The 18,628-nt window shown below is 35.7% G+C and overlaps 1 protein-coding gene across 20 annotated transcripts in view; it reads left to right on the forward strand.

Moving 5' to 3' along the window:
* ARHGAP28 (Rho GTPase activating protein 28) overlaps positions 1 to 18,628 on the forward strand; it is a 258,329-nt gene that overhangs the window by 165,351 nt on the left and 74,350 nt on the right. For 17 of the 20 annotated variants that reach the window (XM_049112917.1, XM_049112916.1, XM_049112912.1 and 14 more), the window contains 2 exons: positions 9,761 to 9,978; positions 15,806 to 15,898. In XM_049112917.1, the coding sequence (XP_048968874.1) occupies positions 9,761 to 9,978; positions 15,806 to 15,898 (311 nt within the window). The remainder of the gene's footprint in view (positions 1 to 9,760; positions 9,979 to 15,805; positions 15,899 to 18,628) is intronic. The other 3 variants (XM_025429481.3, XM_035718717.2, XM_035718719.2) reach the window with 1 other exon arrangement.

Consider the following 18,628-nt stretch of genomic DNA (forward strand, 5'->3'; position numbering starts at 1 on the left):
TATATTTTTTTCTTAGAATATGTTCAACTGCAGAAGAAACCGCCAGCATTTTTCCAAAGTAGTTGTACCATTTTATACTCCCTCCATCAGTGTCTGATAGACAAGTCTGTTGTTTCACATACTTGCAATACTTGATGATATAAGACTTGTTAATGTGAATGATTCTAGAGGATGTATGGAGGTATTTCATAATGGCTGTTACTACATTTCACTAATAACTGATGATGTTGAATACTTTTTCCTGTGCTTAACTGTCCATCCATATAACTTAGTTTGTGAAATCTTTTGAATATTTTTGAGAGACAGAGAGAGTAGGGGGAGAGAGAGAATCTTAAGCAGACTCCCCACTAAGCGCAGAGGTCAATGCAGGGCTGGATCTCAGGATCCTGAGATCATGATCTAAGCCAAAATCAAGAGCGGGATGCTTAAGCAGCTGAACTATCCAGGCGCCCCTTGATTGTTTTTTAAAATTGCCCTTTTATTATGGACTTGTATGAATTCTTTTTTTTTATGAATTCTTTATATATTCTGGAAATAACTCTTTTGTCAAATAAATGTATGGTTAAGTATTTTCTTACTGTCTGTGGCTTGTGTGTTCCTACCCTTAATGGGGTCTTTTAATTGGGTATTTCTCTTTTTTTTCTCTCGTTTTTCAATTGTTTGCAGCTGGTATATAGAAATACAATTGATTTTGGTCTCATTTCATTACCTTTCTGAATTCATTTTCTAACATTTGTCTACTAGATTTCTTAGGATTTTCTGCATAAACAAAGAGATCACTTGTGAACACAGGCAGTTTTACTTTTTTCATTCTGATTTTTATGTTTTTCAGTCTTTATCTTGCCTAATTGTGCTGGTAGGCCCTCCAGTACAAGTTGAATGGAAGTAAGTGGTGACAGCTCATAGCCTTGCTATATTTGCTTTTGTCTGTGATTTTTGTGTTTAAGTTGCTTTTTTCTCTCTTAAGATGGAAACCTAGACCACTGACTCTACATCTTTTAGCTTTTTAAATGTGAACAGTTCCCTTAAGCACTGCTTCATTTCACCCCACAAATTCTGATGTGTTGTATTTTCATCATCAGTTTTTTTTTTTTTAGTTTTTTTTAAATTTTTATTTATTTATGATAGTCACACAGAGAGAGAGAAGCAGAGACATAGGCAGAGGGAGAAGCAGGCTCCATGCACTGGGAGCCTGACGTGGTATTCGATCCCAGGTCTCCAGGATCATGCCCTGGGCCAAAGGCAGGCGCTAAACCACTGCGCCACCCAGGGATCCCTCATCATCAGTTTTAAATGTTTTAATGTTTTATTTTAAATGTTGGAGGGTTTTATAGAAATATCATTTGTTATGGTTTCTAAATTAATTGTGTTATGATTAGGTAACAGTTTATAAGTTTCAACCTTTGACACTTATTTAGACCTATTTTATGACTCAGTATATGGTCTATCTTGGTCAAAGTTCCATGTACACTTAAAAAAGAACATGTTCTATCATTGTTGGGAGGTGTGGTGTTCTGCAAATGCTGACTGGATTTAGGTGGTTTGTACATTTGAGCAAATGTACTTCAAATCTATTGTACCCTTACTAATTTTCGCCTATTTTTTCTACCAATTATGAGAGAAAGTTGTTAAAATCTCCAATTTGGGTTGTGTATTTGTCTATTTTTTCCCTCTTATTCTGTCATTTTTGCCTCATATTTTAAAACTGTCATTAGGTGGCATATACGTTTATGATTATTATTCCTCTGTTGAATTGGCCCATTTGCACTGACCCTCCTTAATATATTTCTAACACTACTTCTTGTCTTGAAGTCTACTCTGTCTAATAATATAGTTACCCTGGCTTTCTTTCTTTCATTCTTTCTTTTTTTTTAAGATTTTATTTATTTATTTATTTGAGAGAGAGCTCAAGTATAGCAAGGGGAGCAGAAGGAGAGGGAGAAGCAGACTCCACACTAAGCAGGGAGTCTAATGCGGGGTTCAATACCAGGACCCCAGGATCATGACCTGAGCTGAAGGCAGATGCTTAACTTACTGAGCCATCCAGGTGTTCCTCACTCTGGCTTTTTTTTTTTTTTAAGATTTTATTTATTTATTCATGAAAGACACAGAGCACAGAGAGAGAGGCACAGACACAGGCAGAGGGAGAAACAGGCTCCATGCTGAGAGCCCGACATGGGACTCGATCCCAGGTCTCCAGGGTCACACCCTGGGCTGAAGGTGGCACTAAACTGCTGAGCCACTCAGGCTGCCCTCACTCTGGCTTTCTTAAGGTCACTGTTTGTGTGGTATATCATTTTCCATCCTTTTACTCTTTGTCTCTTTTTTTTGTTTGTTTGTTTGTTTTTATTTATTTTTTATTGGTGTTCAATTTACTAACATACAGAATAACCCCCAGTGCCCGTCACCCATTCACTCCTCTCTTTCATTTTTCTTTGTAATTCCTCCATATGCATTTTTTGTATACTGCTTTGATTTTTTTAGTGACTGCTTGCATATTATACTATGTACCTCTAATTTATCCCTTAGAATAAATATTAGAATACTCTTAGAATAAATATTACACTTCTTTATGCAAAACATAAGGATTTTGTAGCAGTATAATTATATTTCCCTTCCTCTTCAGCACTTTGCACTGTTGTCAAATATATAACATCTACACATGTTATACCACCATCAGTATAATGTTATTTATATGGACATATATTATTGTGAAATAATTTAAAACTTACAGAAAAAGTTGCAAATACAATTTAAATACCTTTTTTAAAAGTCTGGAACAATTTTATCATTTGAGAGTATGTGCCAACCCCTGTTATTCCCAAGTACTTTAGGCCTTTATGTATTTATATATATATATATACATATATATATATATATATATATATATATGTATATATATATATATGTGTGTGTGTGTGTGGGGGGGTGTGTATGTGTGTGTGGGGGTGTGTAAGATGTCATATATATACTATATGTTTTTGTTTTATGAAATATATGTATGTTTACACATATACTTTTGTCTAATTATTCTATCAGTTGCTGAGAGGAAGTTATTAAAATCTTAATCTCTGATAGCTGTAGATTGTGGATTTGTCTGTGTGTGTGTGTGTGTGTGTGTGTAACCATCCTCTATATAATGACAGTGTAATTGTTAAAATCAAAAAATCAAAAAAAAAATCAAAAAATTATTTTTGGTATATTGCTGTTATCCGGTCCTCAGACTGAATTTTAATGTTGTTGTATTTCCTTTATTACCTTTTATAACAAAATCATCTGGTTCAGAATCACTTGTTGCACTTAATGGCCATGTTTCTTTTGATGCTTTACAGTCTAGAATAATTTCTTAGTTTTTCTTTGATTTTATAACCATGACACTTTTGAAAATTACAGCCTATTTTGTATAAAGTTCCTCTGTTTGGATTTGTCTGATGTTTCCTGGTGATTCAGATTCATGTTCTATATTTTTGGCAGGTCATGATGCTGTGTTCTTTTTATTGCACCCTATCAGATGGCATACAGTTTTGATTTTCTTGTTAATAGTGATGTCCACTTGAATTACTTCAGGTGGTATATACAAGGTTTCTCCATGTAAAGTTACTCCTTTTATCTTTGTGATCAGTACATATTTTCGTGGAGGGTTCTTTGGAACTGTAAATACTCCACTTTATATCAAACTATCAAATTATTTCTTTATATCAGAATGGGCTCTTGGTTTATTTAGTGAGTTGTTAGTGGGTTATCTTCTGCTATCATTTATTTTCATATGGAAAGTATTCTATATTTGATCTGAGAAATAGCTATAGAATAGCTATGGAATATATAGGTATATATGTGCCTAATTATAGATGTACATGTGCGTATATGTGTGCATACTCTCACACACATACATGTATGCACTGTATAGACAGTGTATACTGATATATACAATGTAGTGTATAAACATTTACATCTATATTTCCATAAGTAAAGCCAATGATATATATGAGTTCATATTTATACCTTCATTCCAGTCTAATACCACTAGGTTAATTCTGTTCTTCCCTTTCCATATTTGTGACTCCCTTCTTAGAAAGCAAACTGGCTTCCACTGTCTTAAACATATATATTTATTTGATAATCCCTCTATATATTATCAATTTCCTCTCCTTTTCATTCTTGTCCTGCTCATCCTACTTGGACTCCCAACATGGCAGTCTACCCTACTCCTCTGCATGAACACCTACCTTGCTGTGCATTGAGTAATGTCTTTAGGCTTCAAGACTTAATTTCGGGGGAGGAGGAAGTAGCCATATGTCCTTTAAAGAAATCAGTATCTGCACTTTTAACATTCCACTACTTCTTTTTTGTATATCTGGTATCCATCTGATGTTTTGTCGTTTAGCCTAAAGAGATTCCTTTAGCATATATTATAGAGCAATTTTGCAGGCAATAGATTTCTTAGTTTTTATTCATGTGTTAATGAATATTTTACCTTCGTTCTTGAAGGATATTTTTGTTAGACATATAATTAGTGGTTGACAGGTTTTTATTTTCATTCAGGCTGTTTTAAATATCATCTTACTATATTCTGACCCCCATTGTTTCTAATAAGGAGTCAGTGCCTTCATATTTTTGTTCCCCTATATGTAATCTCTTGTCTTAGACTGCTTTCAGATTTTCTGTCTTTGGTTTTTAGCAGATTGTCTTGAAGACGCCTAAGTGCAGTTTCTTTTGTATGTAAGCTACTTGGTATTAGTTAAGCTAGCTGGTTTTTCAGCAGCTTTGGAAACTTTTGGACATTATTTCTTCAAATACTTTTTTTTCTGCCCCACTGTCTCTCTTCTCTGAAAGTCTCTCTCTCTATATACATATATATATATATATATATATATATATATATATATACATTATACTTAACATTCCCATCAGGTCACTTGGTCTCAAATATTTAAAAATACTTTTCTGTCTTTCAGATTGGATTCCTATTGATGTAATCTTTAAGTTTACCAGCCCTTTCTATTAAAGTCCTTAATACACTATTAGGCCCTTTCAGCAAGTTTTTAAAAATGTATTTTAATTTTAGTTCTATAATTTACATTGCTTCTTTTAGTTTCCTTTTTATATTTTTTTCTTTGCTGAAATTCTTTATTCACTCATAAGAATCTTTTCCTAAAGTCTTTGTCCAACATCAGAATCATCTCAGAGGTACTTTCTGTTGATCACCCTTTCTCTTGACAAATTAGTCCTGTTTTTGTTGTTTTTTTAAATACCCTAGTGTACATCTTTGGTAATGTAATATTATAATGCTGTTAATATGTTTCAGAGACCGTATCCCATTATCTTCCTCCAAATGGAGTTAATTTCAGTTTTAGTGGTTAACTTGGTTGTACTCATTCTCCCAACACTATCTTTTCTGCACTATGCAGCCTGGTTAATTTATTTTAGCCTTTTGGCTACTATTTTTCAATAGGATGCCTGGAGTTTCACATATATCTTTTTGGTTTAATGTTTAGTTAAGGACTTAATGAGAGTTTATGCACAGATTCTAGAGCCCTCTCTGATGGGGCTCCCTCCTAACAGGAGTATGCCTCTCACTTTCCAGAAATCTTAGTTATCCCATACTCTATCCTCTGACTCTTCTATTATTAGACTGTGGTTTTCTGTTTGTGTTCTATCCACTCTAGTGTAAGGATAGGAAAATGACTTCAGTTGCATCTACAAAAGATGCAAATCTCATACAGTACATTTTCTTGTATCAAAATTCTGCCTACACTTGGTTCTTCTTCATTACTCTTGAATGGTTATTTTAAGTATGTAGTTCAGAGTTCATAATTGTACACAGAACTGTTATTTTTATACAGGCTACTCTACCTTTATTGGAAGATTTTATTCCCTTTCTGATATTTTTCTCTAACAAAGCTACTAAGCTGGTGGATTTTCAGTACAGAATGGTATGTATGATAGGTACAGTCATTTTTGAAAGTTGATGTTTTTCATTCATTTTCTTAGAATAATTATATATTTAAATTGGGATTTAATTAGTTCAATAGACATTGTAATATGTTGATGTTAGAGTTATAAACAAAGGCAGAAATGTTTCCTGCTGTACTGGAGGTAATAATCTAGGAGGAAAGAAAATAATGAATGAAATGATATAACTAGATGTATCTAGTTATACATTTGGGGGAAAATTATTTGAAGGAAAAGACACACAGCAGGTTTAAGATGGGAAACAGTAGGACCTGACCATGACTGAAGTGTTCAGGAAAAAAAAAAAAAGACTTCATTGAGAAATAAATATATGAACTGAGATCTGAAAGATTGAATGGCCTATAATTAGGGGACCAAATAGAAGGACTGGCATGTCCAAGGCCTTGTAACAAAATATAGCATGGGGCTTTTGAAGAACCAAATTTAAGCCAGTACTGCTAGAGAGAAGAGAGTGAAGAGAGCCTGGTACAAGCTGTGGATAGGAAGGTTAGCAGCTTCATGGCCTGTGGGAGATGTTAAGGGTTTAATCTTAATCTCAAGAGTGAAGAAGAACTGTTTCATTAATTTAGAGAAAGCCTTAGTATTTGCATTTGGAAAGGTCTAAATTAGTTACAATATGGAGAATGGGTTGGAAAGGGAGTCCAGAATGGGAAGAACAGCTAGGAGGCAACTGCAGCAGTTCAGGTGAGAGATTTTGGTAGTTTGGACCAGGGTCAGAGCAGAAGAGATAAATAAAATGGGAAATTTTTTAGAAATAATAAGGAACTAATATCAGAAGGACTTGGTTATGTATTGGTTTTGATGTGTAAAAGAAGGATTTGTCAATAATGTTCCCAAAGTTTTTTTTGCTGAATTAGATAGATGGGGGTGGGTTTCATTTACTGAAATGTGAAATACTGAAAGAGGTCTAGAGTTGGGAATGAAGAACATGTGTTCAGATTTGAACATGTTGAGTTTGATATATTATTAATAGAGTCAAGTAGATGTTGGGAGGGTAGTTGGATGTATGGAGCTGAAATTCAAAGACGTGTTCTATGTGAAAGTTATATATTTACCAATTGGAGTCATGGACCCAGGATTGTGATCTCTATAATTTAGTATTGTTACAGAAGTAACATTGATCTCTACTCCGACATTTTTCTTTCCTATGAAAAATGTATATTCTACAGATTCTGTAGTCTGAGTACAAGGATTTAGACTATCCTCACCTCTAGCATATGTTAACTCCACAATTTCTCCTTCCTTCTATTCTTTGAATAGAAGCCTAGAGATAGCTAAAAATTTTCCAAAGCCATTCACCTAGTAAATGTTTGTATTGGGATTTGAACCAACATTTGAGTGATTAAAAAACTGCTTTCCTGAAAAAAAAAAACAACAAAAAACCTTTCCTGTACTACGAAACCACCCTTTTTCTATTACAGTTTTAGTTTAAATATTCATATTTCATGGATCTATTATTTGATTACTGTTTATAGAGGTGGAGGGGAAAAATCTAATTTTTAAAACTTTTTTTTAAAGATTTATTTATTTATTCATGAAAGACACAGAGTGAGAGACAGAGGCAGAGACGTAGGCAGAGAGAGAAGCAGGCTCCATGCTGGGAGCCCAATGTGGGACTCGATCCCGGATCCTGAGATCCTAGGATCACGACCTGAAACAAAGACAGGCACCCAACCACTGAGCCACCCAGGTGTCCCAATTTTTAAAATTTTAATATTAAACTACATTTGTAAATTTTGTCTTAAAAAGTGAAAATCTTATCTAAGGCTTAAGTAAAGGAAGATTTCAGTCATAACTCACTAATTTAAAAGGTTTATTATTTTAGATTAGGGTTAGTAAGCTTATGTTTACCTTTGCATTTTCTGTTAAAGGGATAGCTTATAAAGGAAATGAACAATAGAAACAAGATTGCAGAGAAAAGATTGCTTAGCTAAGAAATTGGACCTGTAAAGTATGTTTAGAAGATTTTGTTCGTATACCAGTGATGCAATAATGTAAGCAGAGTCCCGAGAGTCTTGGACTTATGACTTGACAGGCTATTTACAAATCAATCTAATCTGCTCTTTAAACAAATCTATTTAGATAGTGCCTGTTTAGCATAATTCCCAGAAATGTATCTGTAGTGGATTTTATGTTACCTAATGTTGTTATTCTGAATTTTTAAAATTATTTCTGCACACCTAATTTATAATAGCAATTAACCCTCATTAGATGAATTTCAAATTTTTTTAATTGCCTTCTGGGAAAAAAAAGTAAAGATTACCTAATGTTCAGACTATGGAGAAAAGCAAGAGAGTATGAATATCTATTGAATTCATCCTCTGTTCCAGACTGTTTGCCATTTCTCATGAATAAATTGATAAAACAATTCTCATAGCAACCTAATACATCTCATTATATACCTCAATTTTGCCAATAGGACTGAAGCCTAGAGATATCTAAAAATTTTCCAAAGCCATTCACCCAGTAAATGTTTGCATTGGGATTTGAACCAACATTTGAGTGATTAAAAAACCCTTTCCTGTACTACGAAACCACCCTTTTTCTATTACAGTTTTAGTTTAAATATTCATATTTCATCATTGTTTGAGAATCGAAGTCCAGATATGGCTTATATCTAACTCTCTGGCAAAGAAAATCACCTTAGTAAATTTACCAATTAACCTTACTCTCCTAGAAAATACTTTAAGGGATCCCTGGGTGGCGCAGCGGTTTGGCGCCTGCCTTTGGCCCAGGGCGCGATCCTGGAGACCCGGGATCGAATCCCATATCGGGCTCCCGGTGCATGGAGCCTGCTTCTCCCTCTGCCTGTGTCTCTGCCTCTCTCTCTTTCTCTCTGTGTGACTATCATGAATAAATAAAAATTAAAAAAAATTTTTAAAAAAAAAGAAAATACTTTAAAATTTGACTTCTTTAAAAAATATCATACGGGGTGTTTGGGTGGCTCATTTGGTTGTGTCTGATTCTTGATTTTGGCTCAGGTCATTATCTCAGGATCATAGGATTGAACCCTGTGTCAAGCTCCATCCATGTGCACTTGACAAGGAGTGTGCTTTTCTTTCTCTCTCTCTCTCGCCCCTCCCCCTACTCATACGCACCCTCTCTTTCTCAAATACATAAATAAATCTTTAAAAAAATATACTGGTTTTTCATTTATTTCTATAGGATTACTCTGATTACTCCGGAAAAAAAGATGGTCTTTTTTTTTTTTCTAATTGAGGTATAACTCACATATGACATATTATTAGTTTCATGTGTACAACATAATGATTTGGTATTTGTGTACATTACAAAATCGTCACCACAATAAGTCTAATTTACATCTATCACCATAGTTACAGATTTTTTTCTTGTGATGACAGTGTTTGAGATCTACTCTCCTAGCAACTTTCTAATATACAGTACAGTATTACCATCACAACACGTACATTACATCTCCATGACTTACTTATTTTATAACTGGAAGCTTGTACTTTTTGCTCCTTTCACCTATTTCACTTACGTCCTACCTCCCACCTCTGGCAACCACCAATCTATTTTCTGAATCTATAAGCCTGTGTGTGTGTATGTGTTTTTTTTTTTTTTAAGATTTCACATAGAAGTGAGATCATATGGTATTCATCTTTGTATGGTTTATTTCACTTAGGATATCTTCAGGGTCCAAGATGACCTTAGTATAGTGTTTACTGACACTTCCTACTCACTGATATGCAGAGGCCTTAGATATACACATCATCTAACCAAATGCAGAATGTTCTAACCTTTTCTTGGTAATGTTATTTTTCAGAAGGAGAACTTGAAGCCGAGTGGTTGCAAGATGTGGGTTTATCGACCTTGATTTCGGGTGATGAAGAAGAGGATGGCAAAGCCTTGCTCTCTACGCTAACTCGAACCCAAGCAGCTGCCGTGAAAAAGAGATATAATACTTATACTCAAACCATGAGAAAAAAGAACAAACAATCTGTTCGGGATGTCAGAGATATCTTTGGAGTCAGCGAATCTCCTGTAAGTAATGAACATGGCTTAAAATTTTTGGCTGGAGGAGAATATGAAAAAAATATTAGAAAAAGCTGGTCATCTTGTCTCTTTTAGAGACAACTAAAGCATACAGCAGAGTGCAAAATTTTGCAGATTTGAAACTTAGGCAATCATTCCTTGTCCCCCCTATAGCAGTCTCTCTCAACACTAAGTTTATTCCCTTCTTTGTTGAGTTGGAGAATAACTTATTGGTAATGGAGCAAATATTTATGGATAGATTACACAGAGCATTTACTTAATCTAGCACTGAGTGGAAATTCTCTGGACAGAGAAATAGGTCCAAAGTATTCTAAGCAAGTTCAGCTGGTTAGTTTTAAAGAGGTTAGAGTGGGAGATTGAGTAGGGTAGCCTTTATTTTCAAACAAATTTAAATGGTAGAAAGTGAAAGATACCAGCATTAATTAAGTGGGCAAGAGAATGATTCAGAAAACCATAAGGGAAGCATCACATGTTTTCTGAGAAATGCCTGGTTGAAATTCCAGCTTACCCTTACCAATTCCATGGCCACAGCTTTACTTCTGAGGCTGTTGGTCATGTTTACCTATTGCTTTGTCTGTTTTACTGTTAGCTCTGCCTTCCCACTCATTTATTTCTTCACTCATTGCATCATTGAAACCAATGACTGCATCACTGATGCAACCAGTATTACTGTATACATTCTATGTGCAAGATCCTATATTAGGTTCTACGCAGACAGAATTCTTGGAACTTTGGGGATAATTAGTATGTAGGAAAAAAAAAAGAAACTTGATATTGTGCTGTAGTTACAGATAGTTGCCTGGGGCAAGTTAAGTTAATCATTCAGATTTATGTTTCTTACCTTTTAAATGTAACACCAATAATGACATAAATTAAAACTTCAAGGACATTGGGTAGCAGGCTTGGTTGAAGGCACCTCCAATTTGAGTTACTTTAGGTTGTTATCTGTAAGTCATATCTTCTCTTAGATATATTAATCACACTGAGTTGTTGCCAGGGTAGCTCATATTTCCAAGTTAACTGTTGCATTTGTGCTAATAATGCCCTAGAATAGCACTGTCCTTTAGATCTTTCTAGTGATGGAAATGATTTCTGTGCTGTGCAATAGGGACAGCCAGTGTGTGTCCTATATGTAGCTAGTGAGAATAAGGAACTGAAATTTTAATTTTATTTTATCTTAATTGATTTAAACCTAAATTGCCACATATGGATTATAGCTAATGTATTGAGTAGTACAGTTCGAGAACCTTATATTGTACAAAATTATGTACTGTGGCAGTGCATTTAATTCTGTGGTCTTCCAACTTTCATCCTAGTTGAAACCTGTATCTTTGTGGAAGGCGAGATTTTCTATAGTTGTAGTTGAGTAAAAGTGACACCCACAACTAGGGCAAGGGCTTTAGGCCGTGTGAGTCCTGGCCAACCTTTTCTTTGGTAAGGTTTACCCTGCTGATTTAAATTCCCTGAGTCATTTCACATTTATCTCCCAGATCATTTCAGGAGAGTCCTAAGAACTTGGTCTACATGCTTCCTTTCCCATTTCTATTTCCAGCTACTTCAAACTAAGATTTTTTGCTCTTCCCCAGCAAACTCCAAAATAGGACAGTATCTATAGTTTCTCTGAATTTTGCAGGTACTCAAGAAGATGCAGACAGGTATCTTTAGGTTTTCCAAAACTTTGGACTTCTAGTCACGTACCAAAAAAAAAAAAAAAAAGAAAAAAAAGAAAAAAGAAACAGTGTTCCTCCCTCTTTTACTTAGATCCTGAAGGGAAATGTAAAGTGGGCACTTATTGATTGGGGCTTTAAGCATAAAAATGAATGAAGAGTGTTTTATTTTTCCATAACATGCAGGTACAGAAAACTGGTATTTAATTCCAGCAAAGGCAGAAAGAGGACCACGTTTGTTGTGGGCATGGGGAATGGCCCTGAGTGTTCTTTCTCCTGCCCATCGTCGTCTTCTCTCTTCCAGTCTTGATGCTGAAGCTCCATTCCAGAGTGAATAGAGAATGAATGTGTAGCGGGGAGAGTGGTTGTGGGTGAAAGGAAGTCCATATATTCCAGAGAGTAGAAGTCTTGTGCTATCCTGAGAAGTTTAGGATTTGAAAATCAGTGAAAGCCTGGCATTGTATATGCAGATTCAGCATTCAGATTGTTCTTCATCAAAAACGTAAAAAACCACATAAAGTTAGCTTTAAAAAAAATGGTATATATACAATTATATCAGGCCTGATAAACATCTTCATGGATTTTCTTCCTCAAAAATTCAACATCTGCTTCTACAAGTAAGTAGACTTGGAAGTTTCTTAGAAATGTACCTGAACCTTTTAAGTTTCCTATCTGAACTTGACAGCATAAATATCAATTTCTCCCTCCCTCCTTCTCTTTCCCAAAGTACCTGCCTGTCCTGGTCTGTCTCTTTGTGTGCTTCTCTTCCTTCTTCCTTCTCTGTCTCTATGTGTGTGTGTGTTTCTCTGTTTCTCCCACTCCCCATTCTCTACTATTCTTTCTTTCTTTCTTTGTCATAATTTATGTGCATTAATAAAACAGTCACCTGAAGTTTCCATTTCACTTTCTTAATGATTTAACATCATGGGTTTCATAAGGTGAGTTTGCATTAATCTTAGACGTAGGAATCTGACTCAGTGAACTTACCTTGTGAAGATTTAAATTTAGTAATTTAAAAGACAAATATGTAGATTTTGGTAGTCTTTTCTTAATTTTTTGCACATTGAACCCCATGCTGAGAATAATTTTCCTCTAGAATTTTGGAGATACTTATCTATTGTCTTCTTTCGTGCACTGTTGGCTGTGGGAAAGCACTGTATCTCTACAGATCATTCCTTTGTATACAGATGTGGAAGCCTTTTGAACCTTATGTTTATTATTGGAACCCTGCAATTTTACCAGTTTTACCTTTTTAAAACATCCATCCTGGTCATTGCTAAGTGAGCTCTTTCAATATGAGAGCTCATTCATTCTTTAGGTTCTACATATTGTCTTCTAACATTTAAAACCAGCATTTATTCCCTTCTTTTTCTCACTTATCTCCTGGAACTCCTGTTAGATGACTGTTACATTGTTTAGATTGAACCTCAGTATCTCTTAAATGCTTTCTTGTTCTCTAAGCTTTATTGTGTGTATGTTTGTTCTGCATTCTTGGCTCTCCCTTCAACAATTTTTTTTAATATAACAGTAATTTGCCCATAGTGGTATCAATACTTCAGGCTTTCATTAATTTTTTAAAAAATTAATAGCCATATTGTTAATTTCCTGAAGCCTCTCCTTTCCCCTGACTTCCTCTGTATTTTAATGATCTACTCTTGTTCCTTGGCTGCAGGAGCCTCTTTGTATTCTCCATGTACTAAATTAAGCCTTAAATTCCAAAGTGGTCTTTTCCTTGAATTACTGTTTTTTTTTCAGGGTCATCTGTTTATTTTTGGCATCATTACATTACTATTATTTGGTTGTTTTTCTTTTAAGATTTTATTTATTTACTCATGAGAGACACAGAGAGAGAGAGGCAGAGACACAGGCCGAGGGAGAAGCAGGCTCCCTGCAAGGAGCCCCATGTGGGACTCCATCCCGGATCCTGGGATTACGCCCTGGGCCAAAGGCAGATGCTCAACTGCTGAGCCACCCAGGCATCCCTATTTGGTTGATTTTGATCATTGGAGTTGATTACTATTAATGGAGGACTAGGTTGATTGATGGATTGATTGTTGAGTATAGGTAAAGACTGTATGTTTCCTATGCAGACTTATGTAGACTTATTTTCTTCCTGAAACTCTCCTAGTGGATGTACTCTTGGCCTATGTGAGTGGACAGTCAGCTGTTACACTTCACTTTAAGGCAAACGAATACGGTATCAGTGCCAAAGTAATGATAATCCTAAAGAACTATAATTTATTTGCTTTTCATGCAAACCTGGCTTCCTTTTTTATACTTCTGTCTTACTTCTATCTATATTCTTTTAGAAAGTTCCAGTGAAGGGCAATTTAATTTTCTGTCCAGGACCGCTACACTAGGACAACTCCCCTCCCACCTCTAAGGCAGGCACTCATTTTGTCACTACTTGTTGGGTTTTATCCTGTAATCACATTTAGCTGCTGCCTGCTGTTTAGTATTAGAAGGAGGGAAGGTTTCCTGGCCTCTTTATTCAGAAAAACATTCTTCAGTTACTCTGGCCACTGTCTTCAGAATTGGGGAGGCCTTGCTGTTCTTTTTACTCTCATACTGGATATGTGTTTTTTCTAGATCAGCATTTATCTTCTACACATTTTTCTTTGTAGCTTTTTTCAGGCTGAGGTTTTCCTCTACCCTTATCAAACCATTCTTGCTTGCTTTTTATCTTCCAGGAACATCCAACAATTTCTGTTCTGCTAATGGAAATCTTTAGTGGTTTCTAGATCTACTCTTTGAAGAAGGTATCTCTTTTGACACTTTCAGTGATTTGGTGGGGGAGGAGAAAGTGGTATGTGAATTTCGCTATCTTGATCCAATTTTCCTATGCTGATTCTTCAGTAGTATTTAGTTGTTCCTTCCAAAAAATGTGTTTTTCCTTATTATTATAAAAATAGTACATAATCTTTACTGGAAAATATGGGCAAGCAAGGTAAAAAAAATGACTGCTTCTATAGGACTAAATAAAATTTTATGATTTAATTAAATATCCAATAAATATAATTTTCAGAGGAATTCTAGCCATAAAGGAATAGAATATTTAACCCTTGTGTTAGCAGAGCTATTATACACTAAATCAGCCTCTGGATACATAATACAAAGACTACAGTACTACTATTCATCATCAGCAGAATTTCAGTGCCCAAATACATTTGTTTCTGAAGATCTGAATCAAATGTTTCTCAGTAACACATTCAATCAAGCAACACAGTCAATCTAATTTATTTCCAGTTTTGTAATTGATAAACAACTAGTCAAGGGTGGGACTGACATATTGCGTAAATATAGTCATGCACCCTGCATTTATTTATTTAATTTATTTGTTTGTTTGTTTGAGAGAGAATACATTCATAAATCATAAAAATTTTCAGAGTCCAGTATGGGGCTCGATCGCATGACCCTGAGATCATGACCTGAGCCAAAATCAATAGATGGATGCTCAACTGATTGAGACACTCAGGAGCCCCATCATGCACCCTGTTTTTAAAAACAATTATATTGCCTATATACACATTTCACTTCATGTAACAGAAAACCCAAGAGATCATGAGTTATACAAATACGGATTTATTTTTCTCTCCTTAGGAAGAAGTAAAGGTAGGTGTTCCTTTGCTTTAGCATGAATCCGTCTTCCTTCTAGCTTTCTATTTTGTCATTCCTATATATCCTTCATCCTTTTGCTTATAAGTTTGTTGGGCCACTCTTAGCACTATATTCATGTTCCTGGCCATTCCTGGGACTTGTCTTTCTGACCTTAGTTTCCTGGAAATATTACTCTGTAGAATTCCAGTTACCTTTAATTGCCCAGAAATGTAATGTGATCATCTAAGCTGCAAGAGAACCTAAGAATTCAACAATTTTTTTTAGTTGGACACAAAAATCCCCGAAAAAAAAAATCAGGATCCTTTCAAGGAAGCCTGGTGATTGGGTTTGGAGTAAACAGTTAATAGTATTGTCCACAGAGACCAGTGCTATCATTATGCCTAAATGTAGTAGACTCTCAGTGTTGGTGCACAGCAGTCAGCTCTGTGGATCTCTCCACAAATCTGTGTGAATGTACACATATTTTGCAGAATACATAATTAAACGCACAATTACCCTGAATAAAAATGCACTTTCATTTTTCTTAATAGCCAGATGATTTTTGTTGTATACCAATTCCTCTTTTGGATGTGACCCTGGATGAAGAAGGGATATCAGCCATTCCTTGCAGAAATGGGCAACTGGTAAGATAAAGCAATGGGACTTAAGAGTAAGGAGGCTAGTAAAAGGAATTATTTTGAGGCAGCCAGGAAAACTTGAGTGAAATGCCTACTTGCCTTATAACAAAGAAGACAGAGACTCTTAAACTCAGGAATAAATAATTAATTAGTTAATCCACAAACAACTACGTGGCCTGTCTGCACCTCAGTAACAAAACCACAGCTACAGTTCCAGCCCAAGCCAGAAGTCAACATGTCAGGGAGGTCATCAGCTAAACTTTTGTTCTTTTTGCTGAGCACCTAATGGGATGTCTTATGCTGCTCTGCATGTATCTTTCAATATTGATTTAATTCTCGATATAAGAAATACTTTGGCATTTCAGTTATTTTCTCATTGTAAATATTTTATGGGAGACAGCACTGTAGCATCTTAAATGTGTAACAGTAAATGGGGAAAAGTACACTATCTAGTACAGGAAGTAAACACATTTCATCAGAACCTACTTTGTCTATTGTAGTACAGAGATTCAAAGAGTGCTAACCTGAGTTCATAACTGCCAAGGACATGATCGCAGTAGAAGGCTTTTTTCTTTGTGAGATGAATCCCATGCCATTACCTGTACCACTTGGCATAAGGCCTGGTTCCTCTTACTGAAGTGATGCACCCAGAGTAGGAGACATAGAAGGACTTGGGCTTACTGACATCTGCCTCCACTTGGACTCATGACAGCAGAAAATTTACTATGAGAGGTTTTCCTCTGCTATGACTTTTATGTTACCTTCTCCTGAACTCTAGTTTTTTTTTTCTTCCTTGATCTAATGAATAATGATCTTTAGTTTCTATATCATTTAATTTCATCTTACTCATATTTTACGTGGGACATTCTGTCTCTTTAAAAAATGTCCCAACACAGGCTAGCTCTTAGTTCCTTCCAAATTTTGCTTAAAGGTTTGGATGTGGCCAGTTTCTGTTGTGTTCTCTGTTTCTTGAGGGTAGGTCAAGTTCTGGAGGTGGAATGTGGTCATCCAGGCTGTGAGCAATCCTGTTTTATAAATTTTGTCACTAGGTTTGTTTTTTTTTTTTTTTCTGATTTCATTATTTTCTCACAAGAGTATTAATTCCATTTAGTTAGAAGTCTTTACTCTTTCTGTTGAATCGGCAGCAAGTGTCCTCAGGTTTTAGATTGCTCCTGCATTGTAGGGAGTCTTACATACCTTACTTCCAACCAAGACTCTTGATTCAAGTTGTGATTCCTCTCTGCTCTTTATTCCTTCAGACCAGCCAGAGGAGGGGCATGCAGAGTATATACGAGTGTTCTCAAATAGTGGATTTCTATCAGCCTTTTCCTAGCTGACTCTGTCCACTATTTTGATTGCCTCCTCTTCACCCTGTGGGTTAGGGAGTGATTCCCACGCTAGCGTTATAGGGGTGGCTTGACACTCAAGAATGGACAGACAACATCAGTAGCAATTTATTATCACATGTTCTCACAGCCTGGGGAGGAGGACACTGCACAAAGCCACACATTGGGTGCACTTGGGAACAGAGTGAATAACCAGGGGCTGTAGGAAGCAGGCTTTGTAGAGTGAAGTACCCTTTAGTTCCCACGGGAAGATATGATTGGCTTGTTTGAATAATTCCACCAGCTGACAGGGAACCAAAGCCCATTACTCAGGGATAAGCAGGAATTGTTTCTGGTCCCCTGGATAAGGAGCATTGTCTGTCTAGGGGAGCTTATATGAGGGAGTAGAGTAGGAGGGGAGCTTGTAATTAGACCACTTATTCTTCCACCTTTACCAGTTGTCAAGGCAGAATGGAAAAGTGAGCTTTACTTGAAGTCTTATATACCACCCCCAACACATCACCCTGGCCATGGACTCTCATAATTAGTCTAGGCTTATTTGGTTTCTTTTCCCTTTTATCACTATTTTGTGTATTTCAGTTCCCTGAAGGCATTATCACCTTTTAAAGGTGAATAAAGGGGCATATTTGGTGCCAAACACATGTGAAGAAATCTTGCAGTGAGACAGCAGAGAACGTTAAAGTTTCGTTCCAGCCCTACCTCTGAATTACTGGCCAGTTTCTAGAATGAAAAAGCAAGTACTGTTCTTCTTCCCAGGATTACGGTGAGGGCTAACATAGTAGAGTGACTACAGAGAATAGTACAAACATTAATTTGCATAATCATATATTTTACAAAATGTTACATCTTAGCAGATTGTGCCTTTTATCCTTTGAGCAAATCTGGAAAGAAATATCTGTGGTTATTAAATTTTTCATATCCAAAAAAAAGCTTAAATCCTAAATTGGTGAGTGCTAGACCCTACATATTTATTTTTTCAGAAATGTGTAAATATTAATCTCTTTGCTTTTTCATATAATGTTAATGTTGAGAAGTTTGATGTCTTTCTAAATCTTATTCCTTTATTTGTATCCTTCTCTCATTTTTATATTTCTGGAAGCCTTTTACATATATCATTAGTGTTGGAGCCCTGAACTGTCATCAGGATATGACATCCTTTCTTTAAAACTATTTTTTTATTTTTATTAGTTTTTAAAGGTTTATGTATTTATATATTTGGGAGAGAGAGAGAGAGAGAGAGAGAGAGAGAGCTCAAGTGCATGTGTTTGTGGGTGGAGAGGTTGTAGGGAGGGACAAAGGAAGAGAGAAACCCAAGCAGACTACTGAGCGCGGAGATCCACACAAGGCATGATCTCATGATCTTGAGATCACAACCTGAGTAGAAATTGAG

This window comes from Canis lupus, chromosome 7 (genome assembly GCF_003254725.2).
Source record: "Canis lupus dingo isolate Sandy chromosome 7, ASM325472v2, whole genome shotgun sequence".
NCBI classification, from domain to species: Eukaryota; Metazoa; Chordata; class Mammalia; order Carnivora; family Canidae; genus Canis; species Canis lupus.